At 44.3% G+C, this 22,078-nt stretch overlaps 1 protein-coding gene and 1 pseudogene across 2 annotated transcripts; both read left to right on the plus strand.

Annotated features, from left to right (window-relative positions):
* Positions 1-5,475: 5,475 nt before the first annotated feature.
* Positions 5,476-7,964, plus strand: LOC310782236 (R-spondin-3-like; the record flags this gene model as incomplete). Its single annotated transcript, XM_083642917.1, has 6 exons — positions 5,476-5,590; positions 6,406-6,597; positions 6,928-7,068; positions 7,219-7,365; positions 7,533-7,721; positions 7,960-7,964. Exons 1-6 carry the CDS (start codon positions 5,506-5,508, stop codon positions 7,962-7,964), a joined length of 759 nt encoding a protein of 252 aa, XP_083499043.1. The 5' UTR covers positions 5,476-5,505.
* A 533-nt stretch (positions 7,965-8,497) lies between these two features.
* On the plus strand, positions 8,498-10,600 carry LOC310781921 (E3 ubiquitin-protein ligase rnf146 pseudogene; annotated as a pseudogene). Its single transcript, XR_014554064.1, has 2 exons — positions 8,498-8,621; positions 9,294-10,600. The product of XR_014554064.1 is annotated as an E3 ubiquitin-protein ligase rnf146 pseudogene (transcript).
* Positions 10,601-22,078: the final 11,478 nt, after the last annotated feature.

A 22,078-nucleotide genomic window follows, 5' to 3' on the forward strand; every position in this document is an offset into this window, starting at 1 on the left:
TTCCCTTTTATTAAATTCTTGTGAATCTGATGTTGACTGGCTGAAATTCTACATGGTGTGTAGATAGGTAGGTAGGAGTTTAATTATACAAGGAATTCACTTCCAGCGTCTTACACCTCAGTCCCCCAGCTTACAATGCAAAAGGTGACCCTCCCATTAGACTTGTAGTATGTTGTTCCAGCACAGATGATGTAGAAGCTGATGGATTACATTCATGTTTACTAAGAGACACCCTAAAATAGGGACCTTATAAATGATAGGCGTGGTCTCAAAGTAGCTGGTGAACTAATTATGGTGGTAGCCATAATAACGCTGGGAGTTGCTGCTACTCTTTAGCAATACTATAACATTCAACCTGTGAGAAATCATGGGTCTTGCAATTCAGTCGACTATTTTCAACTGACAATAAACTCACAAATAAGGCCAAAGTCCTAATTTGTGAATGGTGAGAGCTTTCCCCCCTCATTATAGAGATAAATGTTTGGTATACGGATAGGCCTATACTAGTAAGAAGACAATCTTTTATAACTTGCATTTTACTGTTTATAATACAGATCAATCTTACATTATTTTCAAATAATCAGAAATTGATTTGCCCAACAGAGGACACACAGTTTTCCACAGCAAATTGAAAATGTTTGCTGATTCACATTATGCTGTGAGATCTCGTGATTAGCTGTGTTATGTACGCATTTGATGGAATTTATTTAATTGCCTTGTGTCTGCAGGCTCTGCATGTTCAGTGTTATACAGGACAGGGTATTCTTTCATTTGGACTATAAACGGAAGTAGTTTTGTTCAGTGCGTATACTTGACGCTATGTGTGCCCCGGAGAGGAAAATCAACCTGGCGCCTGACTCGCTCAGTTACATTATACAGAGGGAGTCTCACTGAGAGCAATTCTGTCTTCTGGAAAACACCTTCAGCAGCTAGTTTACTGACACCTATGTCCTTACCACAGTAACCACATGCAGATAAGTTGGTGCTGTCTGGACACACAGATCCAACTTGAACAATTGCCCAAATTAGATTTGTGGCAGTGTGGACACACTCTGCCAAATCAGATTTGGGAAACTAATCAAGAATCTGACTTGAGAAACAAATCAGATTTGCCTCCAGTCTGAACGGGGCCTTAGTGACAACATAACCAGCCACTGGCAAAAGAGTATGGCGTCTCCTCAAGCAATGAGCGGTTATGTTAGTAGAGTACACTTACAGCACTCCTATCAGTCAGTCAGGGAATTAAAAATGTTTCCTATCCTACATGGGTTTTCTGTGGCTACCTTTGTATTTATGTGGGATGGTGTTACAGTATGTTTATTGCTATTGAGGTCATGAATAAAACTTGTGTTTTAAACTCAAAAGTTACCAGAAGTAAAATGTCAAAATTAGTTTCTAAAACTTCTACTGGGCAGCATGCCTTGGATCAGACCCAAGGAAGGACCCAGAAGTCTGCTGGTGATGGGCGATGTTTGGACAGGATCACAGGTTGGTAGAAGAGCAGCCATTAAAACACCAGAGAAGGAACATCCATGACCACCGTCCATCAGTTCTACCATATCGACCCTACAAAAACCGGTAATCAGATTGGACTTTATAGCCATGTAAAAAATATAAAAAAAATCATTGAAGTAGAAGCTCAATCATGGACAACCATGAGCCACATTCAAAAAGGGAACTACTTGGGCAACCAATAAAGGTTTTAACTTTTTTATATTACTTTCTTAGAATGTAAGAAGGATTGGGCAGGAGAATTTCTACAGAAGTGTTCTGAAGACATGTTGACCAGAAGCTTTGATCGCCCTGTTACAGGAAGCACGAAGCTACTGCAAACATCTCCACCGTCCATCTCCCTCTCTCGTAATTGGTCACGGTCAATGTTGTAAGCTGCATGCTCCACAGCTTCTTCACTGAGCAGACCAGGTTCGGCCTCCTCCCAAATTCCTCACTTCTTCACGCTTCATAGATTATGTCCGCATGTCGAGATGTTATCCCGCTCACTCCTTATCACGACATGGGTGCTTAAGAGCAAGACATTCGACTTGGTAGGTCGTCTGCGCACGGTGAAAAGGTCAAAGCTATCATGTTAAATTGTTCGATCGGTATCACAGGAAAGCCCTAAAGTGAAAGAATGGATGAATATTACGATGGATATATATAAGATGGAAAGACTAACTGCTGTTATCAATCATAAAGTAGAACAATTTACCTCAAGATGGGAATGCTGGGTTCAATATATAACACCCATTAGGCCAGATTTTATCTTTTTGGATCCAAGATGAATGTATAGTGAAAAGTCGACGCCCTGTTTTGTATGTTTGTCTTTTGTTTTTGTTTGTTTGTTTTGTTGCTGCTGTTGCGGTTTTGTCTTTTATTTTATTTGTCTATACAAAAAAAAAAATCTATGGCAGTACATATCTACAATGTATACAATGCAAGTATGTATAATAATCTGTCAATAAAAAGTAAAAAAAAAAAAATTGTTCGACCGGGCATTGTCTTGTGATTTATCATTGATCATTTATCTTAGTGTTCCGTTTTCAACCCGTCTTCAGAGTCCTGACAGCAGGTTTTCCACGGTTTTCCAACTAAAGGCTATTTATAGTGTTTTACAGTGGACTCGCACAAATGTTTATTGAACTAATTATGATCAAGGTCCTAACACTTGTAATGTGTTTGTTCTCATCCATATGGTTTAGATTGGTCCCTAAGTTTCTCCGTGTTCCTCCCTTCTTTCTCTTTTACTCCCTCACTTTTCTCTGCCTTCATCGTTCTGCTCTCTCCCTCATTCTTTCTTTCTGTCGGTGAAGATATCTCCTGGCCTTTGCCGCTTATTTTCCTCAAGAATCTGATCTGGCACCCCGACGAGCGTAGCCTTGTCATGTTTATGTTCACAGCCACTTGGGGCGGGGGGGGGGGGGGTCATTGGGTTTGTGCAGCCCCACCCTTCTGACCTTTGAACTCCTGACACTTCTCTCCGGGTATCCTGTCACTGATTCACATATTCTCATGACAGATCCCCCTACCATAAACAACACACACGCATAGACACTTTCTACAAAGCTGCTTTCACTCAAATCATCTTCCTGCTCTGTTACCCCCCCCGCTCCCCTCCCCAATCCATTGCATGTCAGCTGGCCTGGCAGGTACTTCTGTTCAGCACAAGAGAGGTCAAGTTCTCTCCAGTTGGAGGTACAATGTAGTCCATGAATCTATTCAATAGATTAATGGATTCATGCATGCAATAGATTCTATTGCATGCAGTTTGATGGATGATTATCTCCATCCAGCAGCTGGTCATACATCCAGAGGTTCCACTGAGCCGTTATTCTATCTATCTCCTCTCTAGGTTGACTCTTGTTCTTGAGGGAGTATAGAGCAACACTGTCTTTTTGCCTTTAGCAAAATAGAGAAGCAGCGCTGGCCTGGACGCGCCTCGCCTCGACCTTCCTGGTGTGTGTGTTCATGTCGGAGGAGCACCTGTTGACAATTTAAGTCATGCAGCGTAGCCCCTTCCCGCTCCCCTGTCTGGCAGTGTGTTTTAGCCCCGTCTCTCGCAGATAAATCAGCTCCAGGCTCAAATCCCACGGCTAAAGCTCCCGCTGATTCCTCTTTTGACACTTTTCCAGACAGGCCGAGCACTAAGAAAGCACCGCAGTCCATTTTTTTGGCAGAGAAGTTATTCTGATAACTTGCCCTGCCTTTCTTAATAAAGAGCACATGCTGCTGCAGGGTCACCATCTCTCCTCATGTCCTGTGAGGAACATTATGTCTGTGTAACAACGACAACATAAGAAATGATCCCACATGCCGTCTTTCCTAAATACAAAGAAATACCAAATTTGGTAATTGGCTAATAGAATATTTTTTTATTCGGTTGGTCGAAATCTGACGGGCGTTGAGGAGCGTATAGAGTCTATACGCTCCTCAACGCCCGTCAGATCTCTGTATCTAGGTCTATACTATAGACCTAGATACAGAATCGTGTACCGAAGAGCGAAACCAGTTATCGGTGGGAAAAAGAACGTTGCCATCTGTTTTTGGAAAAGCAAATGAAGAACCACAGCACAGTTCCCAAAACAGGCGATAATACACACCGAGATCCCAAACAACATTCCCTGCGGAAGACCAAACCTTTCACCACCTTTCAATATTTGTCAGGGAAATCACAGATGCGTCCTCTGACACCTCGAGCTCTGTTTGGTTTTCTTGTTGCATGTGATCAAATCAGCCTGCATCTTTGGTTTTGATTTGCTGAAAACTGTCCTAATGGAAAACACACAGGGTCCGAGCGTGACTTAAGTTGAGCTAAACAATTCAAATCATATCTAAACTATATATATATATATATATATATATATATATATATATATATATATATATATATATATATATATATATATATGTGTGTGTGTGTGTGTGTGTGTGTGTGTGTGTGTGTGTGTGTGTGTGTGTGTGTGTGTGTGGATTTGTAAGGCTGGCATTGATGTCGTGATGACATTACTTAAAAACATATTATGCTGCTCCAGTTTAATTGGAACAACATGAGGAGTATTTTGTATTCATAGTCACACACTCACCCTCTTTCCATTAAGCTGAGGAGAGGGTACGGTACATAAATGAATGTTATGACATGCTATGAGGGGAAGATAGGTTGGTGCACTGGGTCTGCTGCATTCAACTCGAAATAAAAATCCTCGCCGTCAAGGAATACAATTTTGGACAAATATGCTCTATGTTGTGCAAAATTGGTAGCAGTTCAAAACACTAAATACCAAAGTCTCAAAGGTGAAATTATTACCAAACTTCTTTGTCAGATAATAAGTTGATTAAATGGTTTATTTGCCAAACAGTGTATTCCGTGCACAATTCACTGTGCTGCTGACAACCTATTATTCTGTTTTAGAGGGATCAAAATAAAAGAATCTGCTCCGGCTTTATACGCTTTAGTTGGAAAATAAATACAGACGACGATGCAGATTTCCACTAAGTCCAAATTTTCAAACATAGACAATATTATTACTGTGTGACCACATTCTATAGTGGGGCAGAGCAAGAGACAGTGGGAGTGATAATGGATTGAGAGGAGGGTGGAGAAAGAGAGAGAGAGAGAGAGAGGTGTGTGTGGGAAACAGGGACAAGCCCACAGAAGCTAACCCAAACTTTACATTGGAGGAGATCTGGGTTGCGACTCTGATATGATGGTTTCTCGTATGTTTGCATTCTTCATGGCATTCTGCCGGCTTGAGTGAGCTCATGGAATGCACATGGGACTTTTCCTCAAGGAAACATCTTGCCTGACTCGACTCTGCTCTCTGTTGCTGTCTTGCCCAGGCTGGAGTCTCCTCATGGCTCCATAGGAATGAATTGCGTGGAACCATTCGGAGACTTTCATTTGATTCATGCCATGGGATTTGGGATGCAGTGCGAGGCGAGGCGACTTCTCTGATTGGATAAAAAAATAAAAAATAAAGAGCTCAATGCCATAACTGAAGGTGAAGGAAAATGCGGGTGTCATCGTTAATTTGGATCCTGAACTTCATGAGTCTGACAAAAGGCCAAGATAACGCAAAGATTCTGCGATACAGACGTAAGTATTCAAACAAGAACTTGTCATCCGCATCCCTTCTATCAGTGATTCTCAACCCTTTTCATGTCAAAGACCCCTTATTTAGTACACATTAGAGGCACGGACCCCCCATTTGATGAGTCTCTCAAACTCAAATCAGAGAATATCTTTTATTGTTAGATATGATTTTGTCCAGAATCCCATGACTGTCTGTATTGTACAGTAGGTAGAGAGATAACAGAGAAACTATGATCAAAACAGTCATTCTCCTACATTCTCTAATTCTTTTAACTTTTTGTAAAAAAATAAATAATAATAATATGAAGTTTAACAATGCATGAATTTGCTGCATGGAACCCGCTCAAGGGCCCCATGGTGGCCCCCGGACCTCACATTGTGAACCACTGCCTTACATAGGCCTAGTGGTCACTGGTCCATACGCTATTTGTGGAGTGCTTTTTTATCTCTCCCTCTTTTTCTAATAGTGGTAGATAGTAAATAGTAGACAGCCACATATGGAGACAATAAGCGTGTTGCCGTGTTCTTTCAGCTTCCAGGGAACACTGTGGTCATAGATTTCCATTATACCCACTTGCAACCTATAAATTAGGAAGCTTGGCACTGAGGATTGGCTCTGCTCTCCTGTTATTACAAAACCCAAAACTCAAGTCACTGGGTGTGTAATGCTTTTGGATGGACTGTAAATCCTGCACACAGCACTCCAGTCCATGTGTTCCCCTGTCCCATCCGTACGAGCGCGGGCACAACTCATAAATACTCAGTATCGCCGGAGTCACTCACACACAAGCTCACGTACCTGATCTACTCCATGACAGGCAGCTCCGCGGTGAGCCGGCTGTGTCAGGCGGGCTGCGCCACCTGCTCTGCCCTGAATGGCTGCCTGTCCTGCAAGCCCCGCCTCTTCTTCCACCTGGAGCATGATGGGATGAGGCAGCGGGGGGTCTGTCTGTCCTCCTGTCCCCGCGGTCACTATGGCCTGCGCTCGCCCAACATCAGTACCTGCACCAGTAGGTACCAATGAACCTCTGGAATGGTGAGAGAGAGAGAGAGAGAGAGAGAGAGAGAGAGAGAGAGAGAGAGTGCGAAAGTGAGGCACCATGGAATTAAATAGCTGTGATTTTGTTGAACCAATACTTGGGATTACAATGGTTTAGAATTTAGATGGCTAATTTGACCATTGTGTTTAGCTGCGTACAACTCGACTTCATCTCTGCTATTTTACTACAACGGATTAGAGGAATCAAAATGAGATTCACAAGGAACAACAAATGTCTTGGGTGTCCTGAAACTGTGCCCACTCTGTCCTCCTAACCAGTGCCAATCCCCCATGCTTGCAGGGTGCAAGGAGGACTGTGCATCCTGTTTCAACAGGAACTTCTGCACACGTTGCCGTCCTGGACACTTCCTCTTCCGGGGCAAATGTGAAGGCAGCTGTCCAGACGGGCTGACGGCAAACGCGGCGCTGCGAGAATGCATCGGTGAGACATCAACACAGCTCTGCTGTTCATATTATAGGGGTGTGTTTGCGTGCATCTTGGTGCATGCAGTGCACCACCATAACGAGATCTCCACCAGGATGTCAGGGAGATGATACAACACTGTAGGATCCTTGTGTCCTTGTGTTGCAGAGTGCCCAGTAGGCTGTGAGCTGTGTGTAAGGAGGAACATGTGTGTGAGTTGCAGAGCAGACCTGTACGCCCTCCATGGCCAGTGTCATCCCACCTGTCCAAAGGGATTTGAGCCCAATACACAGCTGATGCAATGCAACCCCCAAGGTAAGAGATTCTCAGTATTCCCTTCCACCAGATACCCTGAGCTTTCAGACACCATGAACTCATGAACTATTACAATATAGAAGTCTGATCATTTGCATCTCCATTATACATTAATAACCTAACATTTCTATCTGTTGCCTCCTGTGAGCCTCTCCCTCTCCTCGTAGTGCACTGTGAGGTCGGGGAGTGGGGGGAATGGGGTCCGTGCCTTCGGAAAGGGAGCCTCCTCCGGGCCAACAGGAGGGGAGAGGAGACGCGCACGCGGGACGTCCTGCGCTCTCCAAGTGTCTACGGTGACCCCTGCCCACAGGTCTCGGACCGGAGGAAGTGTGTCATCAAAAAGCGACAGAGTCCAAGTAGGCCACTATAAATACAAAGAGACGTTTAGATTACTTGGTATATCAGTGATGATCGACTCGTTGCACATTACAGTTGCTGATCATTTTGATATAAGTAGACTGCTTTTTACAATTTGCATTTGCCTTGTAAAAAATGGACCCGCGGAGTGTATCTAAATAAAATGTAGAAAAGAATTGTAGATTGTCAAAATGTAGGCTATTCATCTCAAATTAATATTGATCTTTCTACTCCTAGGATGATAGTAGTCCAACAGAAGATGATGTAAAGAAGAACAGCTGATAAGATGAAAGACTCCAATCATCTATAAATTCAACATCTTGCTGCTCGTACACCCGTACCACACATGGACATACCTGGACTTGAGGCAGACATTTCAAATGGATGATATGCTATTCTGTATAGTTGATGCCTGTGGTGGCCAGCTGGGATATACTAAAAACAAATGTTGAACTGACATATTTGCATAAACTGAAGGTAGTCCACTGTGTCTGAATACGACTACTGATATGAACCAGACAACATTTATGTCTATACTGAGAAAAAAGAAATAATAGTTTCCTAACTTCCCCCAAAGTGCTGGCTTTTCTTTATTATTACGGTAACAGGCCTGCATGGCTTCTTTTACCCTCACAGTTATTAAGTTTGACAGTTTAGTAGGTGCATAGATGTAGCTACGTCAAGTGCGCAGCTATTTTAGATCTGCGCAGCATGTACGTCGACATTGAACACGGCAAAGGTCGATCCAGATGCTGTGCAGTTAGTTGGACTTTAGCTGGAGGTGTGTTCTAAAAAGCAACGTAGTTGGCATCACATTTATCGAAATATAAATGCAGGCTTATAAATATCACCATCTGCTGTTCTACTGAGGCGGCCTGTAAAGGTATACTGGCGGTTAGGTGAGTAGTATTACACAATTTACACAATTTAACTTAGCAGCCAGGAAGCAGACTGCCATCTGGTCTAAAATTAGCTAACAGGCTAGCTTAGCTAACTACATAAGCAGCTGGAAGTAGCGTTAGCTTAGCTATGGTGCGTTAGATTTGTTTTACATATCATCAGACAACTGACCTGTCGCTGTCTGCCTGTCAAATAAAAGCTTTGTTCTCATTTTCACCGTTGCCCCTACCATTGTTGTAACGTTACGCGATAAAACCTTTCTTGATATACTTCAAACTATACGTTAACGCCTGGAAATAATTAGCGAGCGAGCTAATGTTTGCTAAGTAGCTGGGTGGGTGTGTCAGACAGCAGAAACAGCTGGGCCTCTGCTTTTTGTAAGTCATGATGAGAAACTGGGGAAATGCAGGGATACCAGCGGGCCAACTTCTTATGTCAGATACACATTATGTTAACAATATTAATTTCACCAGGAGGTTTTTTTTAGAGAGCATATTTGATGCTGCAGCCTGTGTGAATAGAGAATTCACTGTCACCAGGCCAGCGCATGTCACGTGACAAGAGCAGTCCCAGATCACATGCCTAATACGTGACCCAGTTAGCGTTTGCGAGTATGCAAGTTCATGACAGTTGACAGATCAGGTGTGATAGTGCTGTTCTCTCTCCCCCAGCATGGCAGGCTGTGAAGAAGTGGACCATTCAAAGAATCCCCTCGCTCCCTCTAAGCTGATCGAAGATGTAGGAGATGCTTGTGACTCTCCCTCCTCCTCCACCTCCGCTCTGGAGTGTGCCATCTGCCTGCAGAGCTGTGTCCACCCCGTGCGCCTCCCCTGCCGCCATGTCTTCTGTTTCCTGTGCGTGAAAGGCGCCTCCTGGCACAGCAAGCGCTGTGCCCTCTGCCGACAGGAGGTCCCGGAGGACTTCCTGGAGCGGCCGATGCTCCTCTCCCCCGACGAGCTGAAGGCGGCGGCGGCGGGCGTGAGCCGAGCGGGGGGGACGGGCGACGGTTCCCGCGGAGACCACGCCTGGTACTACGAGGGGCGCAACGGCTGGTGGCAGTACGACGAGAGGACCAGCCGCGAGCTGGAGGAGGCGTTCGCCAAGGGCAGGAAGAGCACTGAGATGCTGATCGCAGGTTTCCTGTACGTGGCCGACCTGGAGAACATGGTGCAGTATCGGCGTAACGAGCACGGCCGCAGACGCAAGATAAAGAGGGATGCCGTGGGTATCCCCAAGAAGGGGGTGGCGGGGCTGAGGCTGGACCCTGAACCTGCCCCCGTCCCCGCTTTACCAGTCGTTACCGCGGCAACAACGGAACGCGTAAGCTCAGCTGATGGAGCGGACACTGCCGGCCAATCGCAGTCGGCGGCGGGCTTTGGGATTCTGGTCTCTGTTCCCCCGGTGAGACCTCCGACTGTCCTGGGAGGTCATCTCGTCGCTCCTCGGCCCCCCGCCGCGCCCTCCTCCCTGGAAGAGTCTCTCTCCCAGCTGCTCATCAGCGAGCCAGAGGAGGACGAGGTGGAGGCGGACGCCGAGGGGATGGATGGCGGCCAGGCGTACGAGTCTGCGTCAGGCAGCAGTGAGAGTGAAGAGGAGAGGCAGGGAGCGATGCCGCGGCGCAGCAGGCACAGGCAAAGACTGTCAGGAAGGCAACTGAGGGAGCCTCAGCCAGACAGAATGCCTCCAGGCGGCGGGCCCTCCAGCTCGGCACTCAGTATCCGCTCGCGTAGCCCTGATGGACAGTGTACTGTGACCGAAGTCTGACTGTGCAAACTACAGACCACAGTTCCTAAACTCCTGGAAAGCGGACATGCCGCCACTCTCACATGTAATTAAAGTCTTTCGTTCATCAAAGGCTATTTCTTTAGCCAGCAATAGAGTTGCCCAAAAATCTCCTCTGTCACTGACTTTACTTCAGTTTGTGACATAGTGCAACATACCACTCTCTCATCTCTAATATTTTGAGCTAATTGATATGGCTTGATTGTTGATTGATTGTACAATGTATATATATATATATATATATATATATATATATATATATATATATATATATATATATATATATACACACACACACACAATATATATATTTTTTGAGTGATGGTGAAACAGTTTAGCTTGATTGTAGCATCTATGTTTAACAGTTACAGAGGGCTAAAATTGCTTACTTTTCCCTGCTTTGCTGATTAGATATTTGAACCAAGAAGAAATGGAGTGCTTCTGATTCAGCACTTTATTCTCTGTGTAAAACACACAGTTTGTTTGTGTGGTTAATTAATGTTTGTGAGTGTGTGAGCGGCTCTATTTTAATCTCAAAGCAAAAGTCTGTTTTAATAATGACATGTGTTTGTGTTGGGTGCTGAAAAGCTACTGGCAGAACCACTGGAAAGTATCAGGCTATATGTAGAGAGAGTGAGACACATTTGGATCTCTAGGTCTTCTCATAGTACTCTCGATAGGGCTATTCTCAAAGCACTGCGATTGACATGTACTTTACTTTCACTTGGAACAACTTGAGTTGTCCTCGCACAGTTTGAGTCTCTTTTGCTGCAGCTGGTCTTTATTTTAACTTGTCAACTTCTCATTGTCAGTGTCTCCTTACCTAAATGACCTAAAACTAACTTTCTCTGTATGTTGTTTACCCCTGTGGTATTTTGTCAAGTAATTAAAAGTGTTTATCATTTAAAATCATATGGTGGCAGATTTGTGCATATGTGCATGGTTGTGTGAAGTGTGGAATAGCTATGGACAATTCTGATATATATTGCAAATAATGCATACCAGAATTGTGGGAAGTTCTGTGGAAACAGAAGTGGCTCTGTTCGCCTGCTCGCAGTCATACAAAGATAGCGTACCTGTAAGAGTCCACCGGGTGGTGCTATTGCATAAACATTTTCAGTTTATTGTTGGTTCTATGGTCTTGATGGTCTACTGACATGACACTCCAGAGAGGTAAAGAGAGACTGAGAACTCAGGTAAAAAATACATTGCCTTTTGTATTGATTCCCATTAATTATAGATATTTCCTAGTGTAGAGAAACTAAAGCAAATGGCATGCTTCTCTATGACTTTGAATAGGCTTCTATAATCTCTTGGTTTCTTGCTGTAGCAACTGTGCCTCCATCACCTCCACCTATCTGCATGTCCGGATGGTGCATCGCAGAAACACAAGTGAGCAAAGCAGAGCATCGTTACAGAGGGAAGGAAATAAGGGGAAAGCAGTTTCTGATGTTGAGGAGTGATTGGTAATATCTTAATGGAAACCTCTGAACTATATATATATATATATAGTTTTTATTTCCGTGTCATGCCATTTCTGGCCCATCCCACATGGGATTACAAGACACTATCTCACACCAAATTATATATAAACATAACATCCGGCTGTACCTCAATATACAAACAAAAATAAACAAAGTATATAATATATACACATACGTATGTACATATACATACACATATACACACTTAGTGTACATACACTTTTTTTTTCATTTTCATTTTCATTTTTTCTTACATTGCCTTTTCCTGATAAAGAGTTTATTTTCCTCATGTCCCAAGCTTTTTCCAAGTAACAAGCCAGTCCAAAAGTTGCATACCTAAACAACCAGCTCAAATTATATGCATCATCATTATTAAGAAAATCAAAATCAGTTTTTATCTTACTGAACAAAATATTGCGCGGTTCACTGTAAAAAGGACAATAAAAAACAAAATGAAAATTTTCTATGTCATTTAAACAACACATTGGACACACCCGCTCTTCTTCCAATCTGACATACCGTCCAGTTTCGATCATAAGCGGTAAAATACCAGATCTCAGCTGGGCACATAAGGCTCTCTATACTATATATATATATATATAGTATTATTCAAAAAATTATTGAATAATTGATTCTCACAGAGCTATTACTGTAGCTTTACCGCTCATTTTCTTCCCTTTGCCTAGAGATGCAAGTGTGAGGGCAGATCCAATAATAATTAGGAAAACTTTATATAAACGTTTTATATTTAGTAAATGGTCTTAACTTGCAGATGATTTTTTTTTTTACGTCATTTTGTAATTTCGTTTTCTAGACTCGTTCCTTTTCTGACAACATAAACGATAAACTCTTTTTACAATTCTTGCAGGTGTCCACACAGTTATTGGTGACGACTATAAGTACAGAATATCGTATACTGTATGTGGTCTGGTCATGAATGTGCTGTTCCGGACATTTCTGGATAAGAGGAGACTGACGAAACTGTGTGAGCAGCACTGCTACCTCATGTAGCTGGCCTGCAGGATTCACCACAGGCTTTGGGACAGGAGTGGGATTGTGACTTGCATTAGAAACACTTTAATGAGCCAGACTTTGGCTGGTGTCCTGCTGTCAGTGGCTGAAACGGCTGTTTACCATTAACTCCAGGGAGGTGGGTGGAAAAATGTTGAGCGAAGATGTTTTTTTTAATGTAGATTATAACATTTCTTTATAGTTATATTAGAGCAGTTAAAACCTCTTTTGGAGGAAACATGCTCAGGCCCATCCACATCCATGGGACCATTCACACACAAAGAAAAAAATCACAACTACAACTAGTATATCTAAATTCCCTGTCTCTTCTTTACAACAGGGCTTGGTAGAAGTGGTGATTGAAATTGCCATCAAATTGACATCACTTTCGTCACAAAATCTTGACCACCCTTCGACACCGACCTCCTCCCCTCACACATCTCACCAGATGCCTGAGTGACATCACAGTTGGCCAATTGCATAACATCATTTTCAGTTGAGTGACATCATTTCTGTCATAAATCGTGACGGACACCGCCACAGACGGACAGACCACCATTTTTTTTAACTAAAGAAGAAGAAGACACTGTGGAAGTTAAAAACCGAGTGACATCATCACTGTTGACATCACAACTGACTGATGACATCACAGTCGAGCAATTGCGTGACATCACTTCCAGGTGAGTGACATCACTTCACACACACACCCTCTTCCACCCTCGATCCAGACCCAAATCTCGGGAATTCTCGCGATGAACAATTGGACGCGGTCCAGAGTGCCTTCCCCCCATTTGTAAAATACACACATAAGGTTATGAGGTCGCAAGGTAAATCTTTGTACTTTGGACAAACAAACAAACAAACTAAAACTCTCACTGCCACAATATTGAAATACAGAATCCCAAAATATTTTTCAGACAATGAAGCCATAATAAATAAAAGGCGGTGACAGAAACAATACAAATAAATTACCCCCCTCCCCCCTCACAAAAAAAAGTCAGTCAGTCAATGGGGTAGCTCTGTCAAAATTGAAGCCAATGCGGAAGTGCGACCCATTGGTCTGTGGACTTCTGTTTTTTGACACCTCATATGGCATTTTGACCTTTGCCATCTTGGATCTCGACACAAGTCCAGGGGTTTCCCACAGAGCACGGCCTGCTAATTGGTCCATGATCGGTGAGCTGTGTGATCAGTGGACAAGCGACCTGTCAGTCACGCCCAAAAACATAGTCTGCAACTACAACATAGTCTGAAACTAGCGATTGAGACCATAATAGAAAAGTCAAGTGTTTACTGAGGCCATACCTGAGGCTTCAAAACAGAAGTGCACAAACCAATGGGTCGCCCCTGCAGGCAAAGAGGACACTTCCGCATTGGCTTCAATTTTGACAAACAGAGCTACTCCCTTGTATGTAACACATTTATGTGTCATGAATGCTTTATACTTTAGATTAGGGGATGCAGAAAGCCTTGTCAATTAATAGAAAATTATTTGCACATCATTTACAACAGGTAACACTTCATTTACCAAAGGTTTATAGATGACTTACAACACAGTTGTATATGTTAACACAACATGTATTAATCATCTACAAATGTATATTCATGTTTTGTAAATGGTTAGTTCATCATTAACTTACGACTGAACGTTATTATAAAGTGTTACTTTTTTTTTTTTTACCACTGGGGGGGCCTGGCCCCCCCACTAACTCTGCCCATAAGGCTGAGGCTGGTACACAACAGCCAAAACACGTGTTGCCAATATGAAGGACAGCAACAAAGGAGAGCAGATAGATGGAGTGATGCTGAAAGAGGAAGAGTGACGTGTGTGTGTGTGTGTGTGTGTGTGTATGTGTGTGTGTGTGTGTGTGTGTGTGTGTGTGTGTGTGTGTGTGTGTGCGTGCGTATGTATGTATGTATGTATGTGTGTGTGTGTGTGTTGAGCCAGGTCTAAACCCAGCTCTCGTGAGGCGCGTGATGATGCGTGATGTGAGGTCAACGCCTGCTCTCGGCCTGGGTATGTGTGTGGTGGTATAGAGGCCACAGCCACACATAGTTCTCAGCCAAAGACACACAGACAGACAGGAGACATGGGTTCGCAGACATGTAGCTTCCCTTTTACTGCCCAGTACGTCCCATCGTATCCTGGTCAAATGCCTTCTGCACCCTCTCGCTTCACACCAGAGAAAATACACACACTCACACACACACACACACACACACACACACACACACACACACACACACACACACACACACACACACACACACAGCGTCTCCAATCCCTCCAGGAATAGTCCCGACAGACATACCCTCGTCTCTCACACCACCCGCGGATCACAGTAGAGAAATTGTTATTGTTGTTGTGTGCATTACTTATGACCTTGTTTTTGGCGAACAAGGTCGGTTGGTCATGTCAACGAAGCCTATGTGTACTTATAGATTAGTAGTAGTAGTCGTATTATTATTTGTATTTAATTCAACCGTGTTCATTTGTGTAAGAAAACAAAGATATCTACCGGTAGGCTGGTTTTCATAGATGTTTTCACCTGTCAAACTTGTCATGCTGTTTATATCTGTGTCTGTGTCGGTGCATAGTGCTGACTGATGTAGCCATCATAGAGGTGTTGTGTCTCCCTATACATTCACGCACGCCATGTGTATTTGCAGCCATAATGCTGAGATTCACAGACGAGGAGGTATCTCACACTGCCGTGGTGCAGGAGCCAGCACTGACCTCACCCCTACTGTAACCATCATCGGCCTTACACCATTAGAGCCTATCGTATGACACGCCGCGCTAAGCCGCGCTCCTGCTACTGAACCATTAATAACACTTGCATGTCACTTCATCGCCACGATGACTCCTGAAATCGTACAGTTTGTAGTCTTAGGTATTTACCATTTCCAAATGCAGCAGCACCATATGATTCCCATCGTCTCCTTTATTTTTAGTCTGCATGCAATTGCCACTTTATCAAGCTGGCTAGTAAGCTACTGGGTATAGGAACCTATGGAAGCTTATACCGCCACTCAATAAAATAAAATAAAAAACTCAATTGTGAGGTTTTTCCCTCTCGTAATTGTGAGTTTATTTATCTAAATTCAGGACCACCCCCCCCCCCCCCCCCCACCCACCCCCACACACACACACACACACACACACACACACACACACACACACACACACACACACACACACACACACACACACACACACACACACACACACACACACACACACACAATTCTGACTGTTACAGTATATCTCACAATTCTCACTTTATTGATCAGAATTCTGAATACCTCAGTTATGAGAAGTAAAGATCTCAGAATTCTGAGATATAAAGATACAATTGTGAAAAAAAAGTCGGTATTCGGAGAAAAAACAAGTCGCAATTGAAACCACGGTGGCTCAGTGGTTAGCGCTGCTGCCTCACAGCAAGAAGGTCCCGCCGGGTTCTAACCTTTTGTCAGCCCCAGTTCCTTTCTGTGTGGAGTTTGTTCTCCCCGTGCTCGTGTGGGTTTCCTCCGGGGGTGATCCGGTTGATCTTCCCACCATCAAAGACACATGGATGTTGGGGTTAATACTCCTGTCAGTGTGTCTGAGGCACTGTTCCAAGGCACAGCAGTTGAAAATAAACCACCTGGCTATCATTGGCACATTTACCGTAATGTTCATTAATGTGCATTGTGAACATCCTCTTCCACCTCATCCTATTGGGTTGAGATGTGGGGACTGAATTCTGAAGTCACTGTTACCATCTTGAGATGGTGCGTGCTTTGTGACATGAGGTATTGTCCATGCTGGAAGTATTTGTTTCACTTCTTGTTCTTCGCTGACAGGAGCTGCAACCCAGCATGGTCTCCCGCTGTTGTCGCCCATCCGCTTCAAGGCCGACGAGCTTTGTGTTCTGAGATGCCCTTTCTTTGTTGTACCAAGATGTTTTTTTGCTTACTTGTGTCCCACCTGTTGGCTGGAACAAGTCTCGCCATTCTCCTCTGACCTCTGACCTCTGTCATCAACAAGGCCATTAGGCCCTCAGGCTGGCAGCTGACTGGATGTAACATCTGAGCACTGAAGTGTGCAGACATCTCAGGAGGTTGACTGGCCCCTCTGGCACCGACCATCATACCACGTTCAAAGTCACTGTTAAAACCACACATTTCCCATTCTAGTCTTTAGTCCAACAGTAAATTAACCTCTACTAATGTAACTCACTGTTTGGAGCAGCGAGCTGTTTGCACAAGGAATTGCACCTAAAAAAAATTAAACAGTAAAAAGTTTTTTTTAATTTGTCAAAAGTTTAATTTCCTTACTAAAATGTCAGTGAAGCTTAAGAAATCAATCTGTTTGGTTACCTATTGTGTTTTTGGCTTCTTCTGCATCATAGAAAGGACTTTTGGCTTTCTTTTTTTCTGACATCTTCGTCTCTGTGGTAATTACAGTTCTAAGTTAAGTTATCCTCTATTGTCCCCATGGGGAAATTCATCCTCTGCATTTGACCCATCCTCTACTAGGAACCTTCCTAGAACTAGGAGCAGTGGGCAGCCACAGGGCCTTGGTCAGAGTCACTGACAGGAGTCTTAACCCTAACATACATGTCCTTTGGTGGTGGGAGGAAACCAGAGCACCCGGAGAAAACCCACACAAACACGGGGAGAACATGCAAACTCCACACAGAAAGGACCTGGGACGGACCGGGGTTCGAACCCGGGACCTTCTTGCTGTGACAGTGCTAACCACTGAGTCCAAGTTCTATGTGCAATAGTGATGTTGAACAAAATGAGCAGAAACATAAAGAGAAAGAAAAAGTTAACGTATAATTGGTGGCTAGAGGAGGAAAAGAAGAAAAAAGTGAGAGTGACATCGTTACTTTGCTGTCAGGACCATTGAGTTATAATAGGTCCATGGTCAGGACCCCCACAGGCCTGGGTGGTCTCACTTTTCCCTTTTCGGGCAATGTCCCTCCTTCACTTTCTCCCTCTGTTGCAGGCAAACTGTGTTATAGTGGACAATAATATTAATATTGTCACCAAACAATTGGTCCTTGACCTGACTTTTAGTGCATTATGGAAAAAATGCTTTAGTTTTTTGTGACAGACTACTTTATGATAAGTGGGTCAAAGCATCCACAACATCATTATATGCTAATGCATCAGCAGCATCATAATCATAATCATAATGGTAACATAAATAAAAGCATTTTGATTGGTCACAGCAACAAAAAATGTCTCGGAACATTTGCCAGCAACCACCTATACATATTGTATAGAGAGCCAAATTGAGCGTCACTTCCTGCTTCAGCACTATTGAGATTTTCATCCGCCATTTATTTTCCCATAGACATTTCATAAAATGCTTATAAAAATAGTTTTACTTGTTCAAACCAAACGTTTCAGATATATTTAGAAACAGGAGAGACCGCATAACATTTCACTCGGACCAGCTTGTAAAAAAAAATGCGTATTTAAAGAAAATATTTTTTTCTGTGTTGTTGTTTTTTGTTTTGGTCCGAGTTAAATGTTCTATGGTCTCTCTTGATTGTAAATATAGCTGAACCGTTTCGTTTCACGAAGTGCAACTATTTTTTATAAGCATTTTACGAAATGTCGACATTCACTTTGGCTCTCTATAGGAGTTGGTATATGGGGGGCTGCAGTATATACTAACTCCTAGTGGACGGGAGAGGAGATGTCCTTTAGCTTTTGGGTCATTACTCAGCCGCCAGTGTCATTCCAGGCTGTCATTCCTCCTGCAGAGCTCAGACACTCAGGAAACATCTGTCCCTCTATATCTCCCAGCATGCCACAGTTCCTCCCAGCATGCCACAGTTCCTCCCAGCATGCCACAGTTCCTCCCAGCATGCCACAGTTCCTCCCAGCATGCCACAGTTCCTCCCAGCATGCCACAGTTCCTCCCAGCCACAGTTCCTCCCAGCATGCCACAGTTCCTCCCAGCATGCCACAGTTCCTCCCAGCATGCCACAGTGAAAGCAACCCACTGACCCCAGCTTCATCTTGCCTTTATTATTCCAGATTTCTTTTTGTAAAACCATCCTGGTCACGTGACCTGTTTCTGTTTCGCTCCATGGATCAGTCTGGACTTCCACCCGCCAGAACTTAAGAATGTAACCGGGCCAACCAGGGACCTGCGCCGTAGTTGACAACGTAACCGGCCAATCAGGGACGCCGTTGGCAAAACATTATGCCGTCTCACGAAACAACGAGCGGTAACGTTAACGTTAGCAGAGTAAACAGCCGTAAATGCAGTCATTACAGAAATAGACTCAATAATAACAAGAGTATGCCCCAGCTACGTTTCTCAGCGGAAAATACATTTTTGCCGTTCTTCTGAGTGGATTTGGTGACGCTGATTGGCTGAAGGAGTTGTCTGTCAAGGAATACTCCCGCCCACTGTGAGCGGCTGGAGGTCCAGACTGATAACCTTCGAGTGAAACAGGATGTGAGATCACATTATCAGGATGTTTTTGTTACCAGGCTATAACTTTTCTGCCTTAACGTCTGAACGTGTCTGTTCCCCTCCAGCCCTCCTCCACCATAAGCGACGAAACGCTTCTTCTGCTTTTGTGTAAGCTGAGCTCGTTTGCGTGTAGACGACGGGACCATGAGGCCAGACGGGCTAGCCATGTTGTCGCTCCCAGGCGGCCGCTCCAACGAAACCAAATTGGACCGCCATTCGTCACACGGCGTTAAGTAGTCCACTATAGTCACCTCTGCCGGGCAACACCAGCTCATCCCACGAGAGCACCCTGCTCTTGTTTTGAAAGGCGAGCACCAGCAGGCAGGCGGCTCGCCTTTCAAAGGGGAGATTTTTGGGCCCCCCTGTTCTATTTTAATGGACAGGGCTGAAATTCTCAAGGACCCTTTAGGGGCCCTCCTGACTTGCCCTTGATGGGTTCCACCGCTTGTAGCTACTGGATCCTGCTGCACTCATCATCATGACGGGCATTTGAGATGGTCATTTTCAATGCGGCGGACACGGACACGCCGACAGTTCGGACAGGCGGACGAAGATAGAGCGAGTTCGATCGTGACACTAGCCCCGAGTCTCCAGCAGACGGGGACTTTTTGTACTTTGTAACACAAAGTGGGTGAAAAGTTGAGGTGTGGAGAGGTGGGTTTCAAAAGTACACCTGTGGTCTATAAGGCGTGACCCCTCAGTTCATCATTTAAGCCGTCAACACGCAGGTCGAAGATACACAGCATGAAACATGTCCTGCACAAGACTACGCAGGTGTTCACAAGAGTGGGCCTGGCAAATATGTCAATTCAACAGGATGAGTTTTCTGAAATCTTTTAATGTGAGAGACAGAAGAAAAATTGTTTTCTCCCTAGTCAGAAGGTGTTGACAGGACACTGACTGAATGGACAACTAAATGATGCTTTTACGATCTGCACGGTTTTCTTTTGGTTCTAAATCACATATAAAGTAGCCCAATATGCAGCAACAAAAGGTCACGAGAAGGCCCGCAAAACCGGGCGGCCATATCTTCCCGACTTGTTTACGAAACCCCGAACTCACATGATGTCCAGCACAGGTGGATGCCAAACGGGGACATCCTCCTAAAATAAAAGATATGCAAACACCGTAGAACTGGAAAGCATCCTAAAATGCTTGCTGTTTCAAACATGCAAACTTCTGCGGTCTCTTAAAGTTTAACAGGAGAAAACATTCCATATAACGCACACATGTGCGGTGAACCCCGGTCATGTGTAAAGTATCTCAGGTTCAGGACATCATGTTTAACCTCTGAAACAGGGTGGTCCTGTCACTCTCCTGTTCGTGAACACACACACACACACACGCACACACACACGCTCGCTCTCTTCTCTCTCTCTCCCTCCCTCCCTCCCTCGCTCTCTGTCTCTCTCCCTCCCTCGCTCTCTCTCTCTCTCTCTCTCCCTCTCTCTCAAGTGGCAGTTAGATGTCTATTTTGAGTGTCCCGCAGTAGCAACTGACACATGCTAAGGATGTCAGTGTAGACGGCCTAGGCCGGCTCCAATGAATGAGAGGCTTGGCAAGACGCAGATAGGAGGGCAGAGGTCACGTGACAGGTGTTACGAGGGCAAAGAGAAGGCAGGAAGGAGCGTGAGATTCACACGTGCCTCAGACCAACCGGCAAGAACCCTCTTCATTGTCGCCTCGGTCGCCATGAGGCGTATTCAGCTCCATGTAATGCTCATAATCATATAGAAAGACGCATGAGAACTTGTCTGCGGACACGGCTCTGAGATTTGCCTGGCAACCGATCCAGACAGTCTGTCTCCGTTGGTGAATTTTGGCTCCCTCTGGTCTAAGATTAGGTTTCAAATGCATTAATAGCGTGCGTACGTTTTTGCAACGTTATGTTGGATTATGTTTACGTTTGATCAATATTCAGTACTACATTCTCGAACTGTAAAATTGCGCATCAACTTGAATAAAAGAAAGCAAACACTTTTGATGAGGTAATGATTTCAAACAGGGGCAGTGATATAGACAGAGGGGCAGGCAGTGCGGTTGCAATGGAGCCCGTGGGGTAAGAGGGGCCCATGGAGAGAGCAGGCTCTCCAACAACAAACTGGGCGGAGAACGGGCCCTTGCAAATGATTCAAATTGCCACCACAGAAAAACACCCGTGTTCAAACAAGAACACACATTCGATTTAAAGTGGTGCCAGCTATATGCCCTTGAAAGGCCAAACCATCTCATGTCAGTTTTTCGGGTAAAATAGTCGGTAACAATCTATAACAAAATGATATGCTTATTCAACATAAAATCAACGTTCGTCAACACAACCACAGTGGAGTAGACAGCTCCTCTGCTCTCAGGTGCTGCTGAAATACTTTGACTGTCTGTTAGCAGGTGTCAGAGCGCTGTCCATGGTCCTGATAGCTTGCTCTATCACCTATATATATATATATATATATATATCTGCACACACCGGCATATAGCCTATGCCTAATGGTGTGTGTGTGTGTGTGTGTGTGTGTGTGTGTGTGTTGCTTTTATGTGCGTACTTTGTAACTAGCGTGTAGCCTACTGGGGGCCCTGTCAGACTTGCTTGCACTGGGGCCCGTCATGACAACCCTACGCCACTGATTTCAAATGATTTATTTGTAAGTGTTACAACCAAAAGAGGAGTCATACGCAAAAGTGAAAGTTAAAACTGATC

Source organism: Poromitra crassiceps (genome assembly GCF_964638095.1).
Source record: "Poromitra crassiceps genome assembly, chromosome: 9".
In the NCBI taxonomy this organism is placed as follows: domain Eukaryota; kingdom Metazoa; phylum Chordata; class Actinopteri; order Beryciformes; family Melamphaidae; genus Poromitra; species Poromitra crassiceps.